The sequence below is a fragment of the Cyanistes caeruleus genome, chromosome 1 (assembly GCF_971803275.1).
Source record: "Cyanistes caeruleus chromosome 1, bCyaCae1.hap1.1, whole genome shotgun sequence".
Taxonomy (NCBI): Eukaryota; Metazoa; Chordata; class Aves; order Passeriformes; family Paridae; genus Cyanistes; species Cyanistes caeruleus.
In genome coordinates this window covers 61,135,129-61,150,199 of record NC_141701.1, presented here as the reverse complement: position 1 = coordinate 61,150,199, position 15,071 = coordinate 61,135,129, and the positions used below count along the sequence as shown (strand labels likewise).

At 40.4% G+C, this 15,071-nt stretch overlaps 1 protein-coding gene across 6 annotated transcripts in view; it reads right to left on the bottom strand.

Moving 5' to 3' along the window:
• The window catches only part of AHRR (aryl hydrocarbon receptor repressor), an 82,724-nt gene that overhangs the window by 30,466 nt on the left and 37,187 nt on the right, over positions 1-15,071 (bottom strand). The window contains exon 1 of one of the 6 annotated variants that reach the window (XM_023921719.2): positions 10,665-10,754. The exons of the other annotated variants lie outside the window; for them this stretch is intronic. Coding sequence (XP_023777487.2) covers positions 10,665-10,692 — 28 coding nt within the window. The 5' untranslated portion in view covers positions 10,693-10,754. Of the gene's footprint in view, positions 1-10,664; positions 10,755-15,071 lie in introns of those variants that run through there. 6 annotated transcript variants of the gene reach the window in all.

Below are 15,071 nucleotides of genomic sequence, written 5' to 3'. Positions count from 1 at the left end.
TAATATTGTAATGCTGGGCCCTACAAAGGACAGCACTGTGGAAATATACAGGGGAAAGGGGGCTAGGAAGAAGAAGAGGAGGGAGACAAAAGATAAGAAATAAAATGGCCAATGCAATTTCCTGGAAGACAGGTTAAAGACCTGAGGATACTGCTTCAATTTCTAATCTGAAAGCAGTGAAAGGAGTGGAAACAAAAAAAAAATAATGTAGAGTTTACAACTGACAGTAAATTAATGGAAAAAAAAAGTCCACAGAGGAAACTACAAGACTGGCTGAATGAGTATGGGGCAGTCTTAGATAGGGGCTGTTGCGCCTTTCACAGCTGCACGGTCTCTGCCCAGAACAATGTAAAAACTCTTTTAAGCCTCCAGTTCTGATAGGAGCATTGCTATCTGCATTTGCAAACACCTTGGCTTGAAAACCAAATCTGGAATATTGTAAAGAAGAGAAAAGCTGCCTAGCACAGTCTATAGAAGCATTATGAAGCCAGCCATTCCCTTTCTCCCAGAAATAACAGAACATTTATTCATTGCAGGATACTCTTTAGTTCAAAGGGATGGAGATTTCAGGAGTCTCATAAAACCATACTTTTTAAACCCATGGGATTACATTCTCCAGAGTGTTTCTGTACCTCATCCTGCACAATCACAGCCTTCATTCTTCAGAAAATAATCAGCAAAACTGGCTGCTAAGTTAGGCCGTGTAAAAGACTAACATGGGGGCAAACTGCATTGCAGCTGCCCCAGGTGCCTGCATCAAGCAACAGTACAGGCAAGAAGTGAGCAGTGAAGGGATGCTGCTTCTGAACTGAACACCTTGCCTGGGTTCGTTTGGGGTGTAGGAAGGGGACTACACAGTATTCTTCAAATTCAGGCTGGTGAATCAGTTTCAGGCCCTCCTACAAGGACTACTGGTTCTCTCCAACGATGCCCAGGGGTTAAATTGTTTCTTGAAACAGGTGGATGAAAATAGCCAAATCCGGACTGCAGGTTCAGAGACACTGCTTTAAGCGTGCAAATGTTATGTTTGGTAAGTGTTACTCGAAAGGAAGTGGGAACAGGGTCTCTCTTCCTGGATCTTCTAGCTGCAGGAAGAATCAGCTATGCGTGTTACTCTGAATACTAAGAAAACAAAGCAAATTGACTCGGAAACACTCAGTACGAGCAATTCTGCTTAACAAACCTAGAGGCATGAACTGAAATGGTCTGTTTCCTCTGGCTGTGCTACAGAGAACACCGAGTGATAGCTAGGATGGGGGTCATTAGATGAACACTAAAATTAAAAAATGCACAGCGTAAGGAACAGTTTTCATACATTGCTGAACAGCATGGAAGGGACATTTGCACTCTGAAAGGCCACAGCACACAGGTTGTACAAATGCTTTGGGAAAGAAATTAGCACCAAAATGCATAAAAGCTGAATAAAAGCTATATGGTGCTTGGTCCTGTTGCGGAGGCTACCAGAACGCCAGATGAAATTACGCTAGCAGTAATGCAGAGTTTTTCTTCTCAACTTGGCGGTTTTCTCAGTCTGCTTCTTCTTAAGGGATGCTTTGAAATCTGACTTCCCTTTGAAGTTTCTCGAGTACAGCATGACATTTATTTAAGGTACAAACCGAACCCTTTTGCTTTCCAGATCCCATCCTCTCTTTCTTCCAGAACCACTGCTCCCCTTTCCCAGCGAGCCTCATCCACGCTAGAGGGGCACCAAAGAGATGCCCTGGCCGGGCTGCCCTCCTCTCCCCGGGGCCGGCTCGCTGTCCTGAGCCCCCAGCCCGTGTGGCAGCGCGTCCGGAGGAGCCCTTTTGAAGGCGGGCGAGGGGGAGGAGAAGTCCCCGCTGCGGAGGAGGCAGAGTGCTGACTAACCCCGGCCCCGCTGTCACGCAAGCCTCGCCGCCTGTCAATCTGCCGGCGGCTCTGACAGGGGCCTGGCCGCCGTTCAAACCCTTGCGTGCGAGCAGACGAGCCGCATTACCCTGTGAAGTATTTCATAATAACAACAGCTGTTAAATATTGATGACTCCTGGCAAGCGCTGAATGCTTTTCGAGAAGGTTAAGCCTTCGTGTAATGGAACCTAATTCCTCATTATATACTGTATCAGATATCTGGAAGTTGCCTAAAAAAAGCGAAGGAGCTTAGAGTAAAGGATCAGAAAAATAACCCTCGTGCAGAAGGGAGAAGGGAGAGAGCCCGCTGTGCCCACTGTGAAGAGTGTTTCCCCGAAGTCAAATCCCTTTGCAAACAGTAAAATACTCTGCCGGAGCGATCATCGATACGGTCGGTTTCACTATATTCCACCGGAGGGTTTTGTGTTTTCAGATATCATTGAAGAGCAGATAAACTTTCTAAAACAGTAATCCAGCTGCCAGCGCTGTCTGTGCATAAAAGTACACGTGGAAATTATTTCTACAGAAATACAGAAAAAAAAGAGGAGGAAAGCTGGCATTCCTATAGTCTTTCTGCAAACATCAGCTCTGAGAGATGAGGCTCATTAGAAAACTTAGTGGTGATCTGACAATATGTTAAGGATGAAATCTCAGACAGGGTTTCCAGCAGGCAAAAAAGGGAGAAGGACAAGCCTCTTGCCTTGGGGAAGTCCTGGTGTTCTTTCCTCCAGTTCCCAGAAAAACAACCACTATCTTCTTCATTCTGCCCTCTAAAATCCATCAGTCTCATCTTTTGCCTCTTGACCTGACTGTCGAGCAAGGTTGTGTAGGAAACAGAATCGGTTTGGGGTTGGAACTCATGATCGACAGAGTCCTTGGGATGCAGTGGGATGCCTGGGCAAGCAGCACCGAGTAGTCCAGCAAAAAGGCAGCATCAGAGTCTAGGTGCAAGTGAAAGAAGACGCACAAACCGAGGACTTCTTACAGAGGTCACTAGCTCAGGGTATTTTTCTTCTTGCATGTGAAAAAGAGGTCTGTGTGCCTTTGGGAAATAGAGTTTACATGAGGCAAGCTGAGAACCTGAGATTTGCCTGCAAATGTTCAGTGCTGCAGTGCAAGGAGTTCTGTGAAGATTTAGGAAAGTGGTTCACCTGTGGGGAGCCCAGGTCTGTTAACTGAGTCAGGATAGGGAATCACAAAAACTTAGGAAGTTGTAGGTTGGAAGGCACCTTTGTAGGTCATCTGATCTATCTCACCCTGATCAGAGCAGAGCTAACTTCAGCTAGGAAGGCTACTCAGTTTTTGAGCATTCCTAGCAATGGACCTTTCTCATTCCCTCCAGGAAAGCTTTCATTTTTTGATTACAAACAGGATTAATTTTGTAAGATGAGGAGTAGCTTAATGTTTTAGGTGAATGAACATTAGGTTAAATTCTGGATGGACATGTCCTGTTTTCACAATTCTTGGTTTGTAAAAGTGCAGAATAATTTAAGAAAAGTTGAGAATGGTAAAGTGGCTTTTATAAAATGTGCATGTATATGGAGAATATGCAAAATAAGTTATTAACTCTTCTTTTGTTTTTTGCGGGTTTATTCTATCTGTATCTCATAAGAAGTCACACTTGTATGTCAAATTTAAACGTAGTCTGGGACTATAACATGTCCCCTATCCCATAATTTTTGAGGGATCACAGATCCAAAGAAAAGCTCCACATGAAAGAAATTGTGTGCTAGCTATACAAACAACAGGCTCAAAAGAACTTGTCTAGAAAACACATTTCTTCTCTGTAGCTTACTGTTGCAACCTTTCTCTCTTCATATGACTCAACAGATGATCTCCCCAACAGACAGCCCTACATTGTGCCTTGGCAAAGGAGATATTTCAGAGATCTGTTTGCATCGCTGTGAGTAAATATTTGAGCTATCAGTTGGTCTGGTAGACTATATTGGCTACAAGACTGCTGAAGACATGCAGTCCTCTGAAATTACCCCAAGATATAAGACTTATTCCAAGTAACAGTCTTCCTGTTTGTCTCCACAATTTCATTTCATTTTCTACTACATTAAATATGATGATTTGATCACGGAAACTTATTCATTTATAGGTTCAGTCCTGGGGCCTTAATTCTATCTGTGTACTATTCCATTCTTTAATTAAGCTGTAATATGTTATCTTGTTTGAGTATTTGCTTGCACACCCTTCTGAATAAACACATAAACGGTAAGTAAAAATGGGTTATTCTCAAACTACAAAATGGATTGCAAGCCTGAGTTATCAGTAACCATGAGTAAGAAATCTGCCGTCTACTTATTCCACTTTCAAATCAATACCCACATCATTCACAAAAAATTAAGATGATTCTAATACTTCTTCCTTACACCTTTAAGTTTTTAAATTACATGTCTATTAATCAAAATCATGATATCCAGCATAAGTTTAGGGTAAAAAAAAAATAATTTCAGAGAACTGTACAGTATTTAGAAAGTCTGTTTAACATTGGTTAGTTCCAGAGTTAAGGACGTCAGAACGTACAATAGATGTAGTTTTATATTTTCATTCATGACTTCACCAAACTGATCCACAATTAACCTTAAGTGTATTGCAGTGTGTTCTGACCTGTTACACCCTGATTGCTTGAGTGGGATCTGTAGGATCTCAGCAAATGCCACTGATCATGGGATAGATACATAATCAGAGGAACAGCACATCAGGACACACTGATTCTAGGATCTATGGACCATATGACCTATCAAATATACTAGAAGAGTTTCCCCATTCTTCAAAACATCCTTCATAATGGCTTCTTGTCTGAATAGCTGTTCATCTTTTCCCTTGTCCAGATATAATTTAAGAAATGGATTCTCTATATCCTCTGAATTCCCAGTGTTTTCACTCTCTATGGCCCAAGAGTGTTGTACTCTTTTGATGTGGCTCATACTTTTTCATTGTTATTAGACCATTTTTTCAGGATTGATTCTCCCAATGAAAATAATATATCAATGGACACTGATGTCCACAGCTGAGGCAGTTGCCCTTTGAGGAGAGGCTACAATGGCTGTGACTTTTTTCTGAGAAGGATGAGGTGAGATATAACAGAGGTCAGTGTATAAACTATAAGGTCAGTGTATAAATTATAAGGTCAGTGGATAAACTGAATGCAGGACTGCTGTTTGTCCAACCCCACAATATGAGGACTGTGAAGTGCCCTGTAACACCAGCACAAGAATGCTTTAAAGTAGACAAAAAACAGTAATTTTGAAGACGAGAATACCAGGCTAGATGGACCACTGGTGTGACACAGTAGTGCATCTCTTACGTTGTTATATTCTCACTGAAATGCCATGGCCTTGGCCACAAAATTTGTTGCAGACAGAAAATAAACAACAGATGCACAATAGCAGCATCTGTGACGTGAAACAAAGTATATCACAGAAGTGACAATAAGAAAAATCAGAACCTTATGAGAATGCCTGTATGTGACTAAATTTAAGCATATGATGAAAGAGCAGCTTGTGACTAATCATTGCATCCAAAAACAACAAAAAACATCCTTTAGTGATAAACAGCCTATTGAAATAAACTTGAGTCTGAACCATTTTTCAGAAACATAAGTAATGAGACCAAAATCCATTGTTACTGAAAAGACAGCTAAGAGGAAAGCTATGTGTGTTCATAAGCAGTTGAAGCCTACTGGAATCTTTTCCACTTTTGGAAAGGTGATTGTAAGAATTGCATCTTACAGAAGGAATGCAATGAAGTCCTGATAACAGGTTTACTTTGAGAATATCAGAACATATTTAGTCTCTATTGGCTACAGAAGATGTGCATCATCTTACCCCCTCCAATTTAGATCTATAATTTAGAGCACTTAGTAATCAATCACTGAAGGAGAAACTCAAATCGAAGATCAAGCATGAAAATAAATGCAACTAGGAAAATGCATAAGAAAGCATCTCTCCCCTTTCTTGATTAAAGCAACCTGACAATGACTAACTCATGTGAGATTTACATGATCTTTGCTAGCCCTTTTTGGATTTGATAACCTCTTTTCCAGGACTATGATTCAAACAGACCATCTCCTGAGCTTCCACTCCTCAATTTCTTGTGCTTTTATAATTTTTGTTGCACCATTCTGCATGGAAAGACACAGTCTAAATTCACACCTGCTGGTTTCATGAGGAATTTAAGTCAGTATCTCTCAGAAGAGAGTTGAAAGAGCATGTGTCAGTAGACCAGTATATCATCCAAGAGACCGTCTAAAAATAGCCAATGAACACGATCTGGAGAGGATAAAGGAAACCTTTAAGATGAAATAAACACTGCATCTAAAATATTCACACTGAGACCTTAGTGCACAGGATGTGCATGTGTTACCCAGAAAACCAAATCTGGATCCAACAGTTTTGGAGTCAGGAATACTGCAAGAACAATTCTTTAATATCTGCTTTATATAGCAGCCTTACTGTGTCCAATATTAAAAGCAAAGACACATTTGCTTTCCAGTGTACTTTAAAGAAGCAAACATGCTTGACAGAGGAAATATGGGAATCTCCACCTTTAAACTGGCTGGATATCACAGCACACTGCCGCACAACAACCGACACACACACCCCACAGAACGCAGCACTCTCTTTCTAAGGCAGAGCTGCTCTGCTTGGTGTCTTCTGCTGCCTGTGGAGGCTGCCACGATGACACTGATTGCATGAAGCCTTGAGAAGTTAAATCATATAATGTGCAGTGGGAAAAATATGCATGAGAGGAGGTCCTTAAGTGTTGGATTTTCTACTTCAGGAAGTAAAAATACATGCTGAGACAAGATTAGGGCAAGTAAAACATCAGGGACATTATCTAAAAGTTTTTAAAAAAATTATTTCAGAGTCAATTTCCACGGTAATTTTAAAACACTGAGCTGTACTCCAGAACTTTTTGGAATAATGAAGAAAAACAGTAGCATGACAATCGTACCTAAAAGATCAAAATTAAGAACTATCTGACAACAGAAGTCAGAAACTGAACTGTCAGAAGCCTCAACTGATAATGTTAAAATCTCTGGATCTCTTAAATATGTTTTTATCCACATTAATATTTTAATGTATGCATTTAAAAACTAGTCCTGCAGAGCTACTCATAGAGATGGACATTGTTCACAACTGAAATCTCTCATAAGGCAGAGGAGACACTATGGTTTGTCCAAAAATAAATTCCTTTGCAGAACAGGAACCTTCTGTAGAAGTAGAAAATGCATGCACACAATGTATTCAATTACTACAATAACCTTTATTTTTCACTTCCTCACAAAGGTTTTGCTTTGCCTTTCCTGACAGTCATGTTCCGTACTCGGAAAAAGATCCCAAGCAGATGACAAAGACCCTAAACAGACCAGTAGTGGGCTTACATTTTCTCTCCCATACAGCACCAGAGAAATTAAGTTTCCTAAAAGTGACGTGGTCCCTAGGTCAACAGCCAGAATTAGGACCTTCAGATTTTTTAAGTGTAATAAAAAATTTTGTCTTTGTAAAAGGCTGGAAAGGTAATATTCAAATGCTCTAAGACTGTAAATTTTCTCCCTGCTTTGATTTGCTTTTCAATTTTTAAAACCAGAGAATACTTAGATATAGTGATAAAATTACAAGGCAGGCACAGAGCTCTTATCAGACTTGTCCCATTTGAAGATAAGGAAAACCAATGTTCTGTATTTCAGAAACAAAGTCCTAGCTAATAAAATATAACCTTTTCTCCAGTTTCAACTTTTCTGTATGTGTCATTGACTTGAACAGGCAAGTCTGACTCCTATAAAGGTGCCTGCTGCCTTGCCCAAAGCAAGCTACAAAAGAAATAATGAGTATTCCTTATGGAATAAGGACAAGAATCTTGTACTCATTGAAACATATAGGATTATGGCTTCAACTTTCTAGGCAGTAATAGCCAATTGCAGCTTTCACTGAGTGATCAGTGCCAGGTGAATAGTGTGTATAAGGAGAACTATGAGACATAAATTACTTCTAGTGCTTCTTATTCTGTCTCAGGTCTCTGGATGAAAAACAGTGATTTCTTACGTACTGATTCATCAGACTCGTTTTGTGCTCATCATGTGACATAAATACTAGTTTCTATTGCATTTTCACCAGGTACAATATGATCTCCATTGGATATACACTGTGGCTTACTGCCAGAGTAAGTCAAATAACCACTGAAACAAGACTTACTAGGTCTACATTACGGAAAATAGGAGTAGGTTTAAGGCAGAAAGTGAAAACTACAAATCGTAAAAAGCAAAGATGATCTTGATCTTTTTTAAAAAATGTGAATTTTAACTGGAGGTAGTGCATACTCTAGAGCACACTTCATTTCAAGCCCAAGAATTTTTCAGAGGAATCATTACTCTGCATCCAAAAGAGGAATGCTTTTTTTCCTGCCGGGGCAGATTTGCAGGGAGGAGGCTCATTTCTGCATTGCTGGTCTGGCAGGCAGCAGAGCTCTATTCCTCTGATCAAGAGATCACTTTCATAACCACTTTTCTGAGGTCACAAATGAGTCTGCTGCAGTCACGCAACCCCTCGCCTACCAGAGCTTACTACAACAATACAGGTTCACCGAAGCTTTTTAAAGAGGCAGCTCATCCTTTCAGCTCTCACAGATATAAGGCACACGCATATTATTGTATGGGATTCCCCCAAATATGTCATGGGACTATTTTATTTCAGTCTGATCAGGGAAGAAACATATAGCTTCAAGTTTTATCTGGATGGAACGATGTTGCCTGAGTAGAATTAAAAAAACCCCTGAAGCTAAATAGCTCTACAATTATTTTAAATGATACTGGCACCTTTTGCAAATATTTAGTTAGCCTGTTCCTTTTTATTATCTTAAAGGTCCAGGTTCACCAAACAGGCGCTACTGTGAATTATGCTAATTAAGATATTTAAAAGTCATGGTAAACAGTCAAACAAACATTAGATTCAATAAACAGCAAATGTGATTGCCCTGAATTTAACATTGTCCTGCTGCTCTGTTAGAAACACAACCATACGGAAATAGTAAACCAGGAAACAGGCTTATGAATTGATTCTCAAGGAATACTATTAAAGTACAACAAGTTTAGTAAGAACTTCTTCCTAGGTCAGAAAAGTCTACTTTATTTTAGCTAAGTATCCTACAAATGACCAATATAGCAATCTGTTGCAAGAACATGCCTTGCAGGTGGTAGCTGGAATGACTTTGGGTAATAATAGGCAGTGGGGAATTTAGAGAAAAAAGTTTAAAATATTTCTCCTCTTATGGTAAGTCAATTTTACCCAACAAAGTGGGGGCTTGGCCTATTTTCACAAGCAGTTAACGCTATGAAAGCAACTGTTGTTTCATCATTAATTATTTGCACTAATTACCTGAAATAAAGTTTTCAAAAGCTGTTAAATTACTTTGAAGCCTACAATTAAAAAAAATTATGGTGACTATATTGCTCATTGATATTTTGTGAGGATTAGTGTGCAGACACATTTCATTTAATGGCAGCTCAAACAGGCTTGCCCAAACCAGCTTTATAATCCAGCTTAAATAAAGTAACAATAGGAATGAGGGCACAGCACTAAGCCTACTGAGGACTCACAATGTGGGATGCAGTTTCCACACTGTCCTGCAAGTTCATTGCTATTATTAGACACACTAAACATGTGAAAGCTTGTTGAGGTGTGCCCATACATGCTACAGACAGTTTCAGGGATTCTGGAGGTGCACCCACAGGCTGTGAAGTACTCTTTTCTTCATCCAAAATGAGGACTTTTTACACTTTAGCCTTGACCTTGATGTGTATCTTCACCCAGTAGTAGGACAAGTCCTCTCCCCTTCTGCACTGCATTTTCCCATTGACACAAAAGATGATGTCCCAGCTTTGATATTAAATTAATGACACCCAAAAATTTGCCTTATCTCTGCTCCAGGTCTGGCCTATATTTATGGAGAGGAATTAGGTTGGAAGCTGGACAGAGAGTTGTGGCTTTACTGCTGGTGGACCTCACTGTCAGAGCTCGGTGCACTCGCATGGTAGAGGCAGGCTTAACCTCAGGTGCTGAGCATCACTGCAGCTTCTCAGCTCAGTCAAAATGCTGCTGGTGGTGATAAGACAGAGAGACCAGTCTACAAAGGGGAGAGTATTGACAGCCTCCAGAGTGACCTCAAGGGTAACAGTACCAGTGCAGACAAAGCTGCAGGCATTTTTGATGATAACTCACACTTTCAAATGCATTCTGAGACTTCTGAAAATGTTACCTTTAATCTTATGTTACTGATTTGTGCCCATTCACTTATCACTGCAGCAACTTCCCATGGAAATTAAAAATATACAGGATAAACTCTGGCCTAAACAGGCTTTGTCCCTGTTTATGAACTTCTGCTAAAGCAAAAGAAGTTTATCTAGAGAAAAACAACACTGGAAACTAATGCAAGTATTTAATTAAGATGGCAATTTTTCCTTTCTAGCTATGGAAAGAGATACGTGAGAATGCTGTTGGGCTACCTTACCTATACAAACAAATTACATTGTTTTCTGGAGGCAGCTGGCAAAGAAATCATTGCTAACTGCAGGAATGAGTTTATGAATGGGCATTTGAGGGTAAACAGCTGCTAGAATACTGCTGCTCAGCTATGTTCTGCATGCCAGTTTGGCCACAGAGCTGATACCTAAGAAGCCTTGCCTTTCTGAGAGTCCTTTTTATAACCCCTATCTATTATATGATTGCAAACTATCTCTAATCTTTTTTCAAGAACATGACCTCTCCTACCCAAAGGCAGTGTGGTCAATTGCTCCATTTTCTAAGGAGATGCAAGCAGGCAGCTAATCCATGTTTCCAAGTCCCACTGGATCTGCAATTCTAGAAGAAGAATTAGTCAGTAATTTAGTAAAGTGAAATCAGGATAAACAATGACTTCTCATATGCCAATTTCCAAATAATAACTGCAAGCTTTCCTCACTCCCTCCACGGCTCTTAATATCTTGCACCTAGTAGTTGAAAGACCTATACATCACCTATATATATAAAAGAACACACATCCAGTAATTTGGATTAGCTGCAAATCTGCCTATAAGTTTTGGGTTTTTTTAGTCCTTTTGTGGAGTTTATTTAATCTGAAAATTATCCAGAGAAATGTAATAGAGTTCACTGATACCTCAACTAATAATCCAAAATCAAGCCACTTCAGATTAGTGTACCATAAATCATTTTTTAATTAATAAATCGACTTTAAATATCTACTAAGATGTATTCTTTCATTAGAAATGGGTTTAAGCACTGTGACAAATTACAGTCATTAGACTCAAACCTAAGGCTTTCTGAATAACTCAGTTATAAAAACTACAGCAAGCATACTCACAAAATCGCTTCTACCCTCACCCTCTTCCTTTTGCCCCAACATACTGCACATACTTGAAAATGGTCAGATTTTGCCTGGAAGAGGAGAAAAAGAGTGTTTCGCTAGTGCAATGTAAATTAAGGTCTAGCTTGGTTAAAACTACTGAAGAGTGCCTGGAAATATGCTCGTATGAGGCAGACTGAGAAGGACAGCAAATACTGCAGCTGTAGATATTAGTTTAAAACTAATTGTGAAGCTGTTTAGTCAGTAGCTGAGACTGAGCCTTCCACATGTGGTGGTTCAAATTGCCCAGCACAGCATAGCCCCTGCCTGATGTGCAGAATGAGAGAAGGAGCTGGAGTACCTAACGATTGCTCTCCAGCCACGGCAACAGAGCCGGGAGCTGATGGAATCAAGGCAGGACGGGGCAGGCTGGGAACGGGGCAGCTGGAACATTCTTCTGCCTGATGTATTTTCCATTGGCCAGATGTTCCCCAGTTGACATGAGCTGCGAGAGGCTGCATGCGCCAGTCCCGGAGGGTGTTCTGACCCCTGGGAAGCACTAAAGAGGCCCAGGCCTGCCCAGCATTGAGGAGGCACAAAGGTATTTCGAAGCTCTGATCTTCTCCTCTCCCACTCGGTCCCAGTGCCAAGCTCAGCTGTGGCGCGGGAACTCAGCTGTGGCGCAAGATTCGCTTTGTACATTAACCCGATGAGCTACAGTACCATCTGAGACCAACATGCAGCTAATTGCTGTGAGAACAAAACTTTGAATTTCCTGACCTATTCAAAGTTTGAATTTCCCATTCACTCCACACTCCCATACTACCAGATGGTATACAGGGTGTAGCTTCAAAACTTCCTGCATCGGAGCATATGCAAAGTGAACAAGAAGAGATGAATTGCACACCCCTGGAAACCTGCTCTTTATTTACAGAATGGTGAAATTCTAAATAAGTCAATTAACATGCCCAAGCAGCCCCCATCTTCCAGGCAGATAGTGCTGGCTGAAACTCTTCCGCCCAAGCTATCCCTGCCATTGGGAGCTGGAAAAGCACTGGTTACAGGAGCTGACTCATCAGCTGACTAGCCCACAACCTCAGCCACAAAGGACCAAAAATGCTGGTGGTGGCATGAAGCGTGTGGGTGGGAGCAAGGAATAAGCAATCATCTGGCAGCCTAATGCAGAAGGGAGGGTTGACAACAAGCCATTATTTATTCCCCCCTCCCGCCCTAAGGCTCATCCCTCTGCTTCAGTGATTCTCATCATCTTGACGCTGTGGTAGGGCTCTTTGTAGGGGAGGGAATGAAAGGTACATCCCCTCCCTGTGGCCCATGCAATGAAAGCATCAGCAGGCTATCTGAGCTCACCACACCCAGATCTCTTAGGGCAAAAGGCCCTCATGGAGGAGAATGGAAAAGAAGTTTGCTTGGTCCTGCTTTCACCCAATAGGAGACAAGAACAATGTCTTGTTGGAAAAAAAATAAAAAGAGTAGGTCATTGCTTTCCCACCAGTGTGTTACTGAAGAGGAAAGATGGAGATCCAGTTCTGGAATGGCAGACAGCAGATGTAACCAAAAGTTTTTAGGAGTGGAGCAAGGAATATAGAAAAAAAGGGATAATGTTGTAGCAAAGATGGGAAAAGACAAGTGGAAAAAACCTTTATGGAGAAAACAAGAAAATCTACAGAACACCAAGATGCAAAAAAAAAAATTTACAAAGTTAGGTGGATAAACTAAAAGACTAAAAAAGCGGTTAGAGAAAAAGAGATGGAAGGGAAGGAAAGTCACCAAGTTTAACAGTAAAAATAAAAAGAAAAAAGAAAACTGGCAGATTTAATTAAAACTTGAAAGTACACCGATAAAATCCCCCAAATTATTCATATGTATCCCATTATCTCCATATAGATCTAAGTTAATTTCTGAGTGTTCATTCCCTCCAGCAGCCTCCACCATTGCTAATCTGGCTATAATATGGCTAGCTGGTCCCCAATTTAACTAGCACAAAGCATTCTCCAGCCAAATTATTGGTGTGGTGATGGTGTGACCTCACACCTCCCAGGCTTCAGCCTTTCCAATGGCATTTTTGCTATGACTCTGAAAAATACATTTAACTTCAGGCAACATGTTTTTTGAAACACTGGGGCAGATTTTGAAAGCCTGGCTTGAATTACTCCACTAATGCCAAGGTTAAGCAAAACATAATAAGGAATTAAAGACATGACCAGTTGTCTTTATGCTTCCTCCCCAAACAAACTTGTTGTTTTCTGAGAAGAGACTTTTCGCCCAAATTTTGCCTACAGTAGGTCTTTCCTGGCAGGGTGCCTCAGTGGAAAGAAGATTAAGTTTCTCAATGTCCTCTTTTCTTGGAAACCTTCTGTTACATTTCCCAGTCTCCAATACAGGCAGTTCAGAGCACAGGAACATGCAACTTGAAAGTCTTCCCCAACATGTTTTTCACATGCTGTTGTACTGGCATTTGGTAAGAGAGTGATGAAAAGTGACAACACTGTAGTTTGCAGCTTTTCTCTGGCTGGACAAACCATACTAGTTGAACATTATCCTCAGAGAGTCAGAAGACAGAATGTCTGCTGAGGCTACAATATCTAAAGTAAGCAAGTTGACCCCTGTGTGGAGATTGTGACTTGACTTGACTAGATAAAGACAAGATAAATAAATTCCTCTCTTCCAAATGACCTCTTGGAACTCAGTCACCCTGCACTAAGTGTTGCTGCAAGGACACATCTTCTGTCCAGAAACTGACTTCTCCTCCCAGCTCACGCTGACAGTGGTGACAATCTCAGTCACCCTGCTGATTTTAAAGATACTATCAGCTACTACCATGATACTTTTAAAGTATGATGGCAAAGTTACCTTCAAACTGACATTGTCTCTGCTTTCTTAATCATATGTTGGCAGCAACAAATGTAGGGTGCATCACTGTCCTGAAATAATATGGCATTTACTGCCAGACTTATTAAATATTTCTAAAGTGCTTGCTGGCATCAATAAAAATGAAGAATGCATGTTGCAATGTGCAACACCTTCAGACTTTCTGACGTGTTGCTGGGTATGTTTGGCTCGGAAGAAAGAGCTCTTCCCTCAGCAGGACTACATTGCTAGGGTTTAATATAGTTCTGGTCCTGAAGAAGTGCTGAAAATAATCAAAATGTCTTGAACCCATCACAATTTGAGCGCATTCTGCACTTGGCATGACTGCACCTTTAAGAATTCTTAAAGTAATTGTGAACATTGCTAATTTCCTCTTACAAATATTACTTGCTGTGAGATGTACAGCTTTTTCCTATACGCCGCAGTGTAGATGCAGTGTAGAAAAAGCATGGAAAGAAGAAATGCAATTTCATTTTTGTCCGTGTACTGCTGTGGTTCTTATAATAACATGTTAGAATATTCTCCACGTAAATCCTTACATTCACCAGCTCAAGATCCATTATTAAGGCTGATTGATTGATTGATTATTTATCGTCTCAAGAAATGTTTCCATAAAGCACTATTTATTGTGAAGTTTTCCCATACAAGGTTTGTAGGGGTCATTTGATGACACATTAAAATAAATTACTTGGAACAAAATATTGGTTTGTGATAGCTTTTCATTGACACTGATACACAACATAATACAAACACACAGAAGACAGGATTTTCTGCACAGATATTGAAATAGTCAGGGGAATATATAAGATTACTGTATTTTGCAGGTATACAATTCGTAAAATGGTTATGAAGTCAATGGACTAGAAATAAAAACAAAAAAACTTAAAATATGTTATGTTTTCATTTAGATCTGATCTTTGCTTGTTTTCAGTCCTCTTAACTTTTTT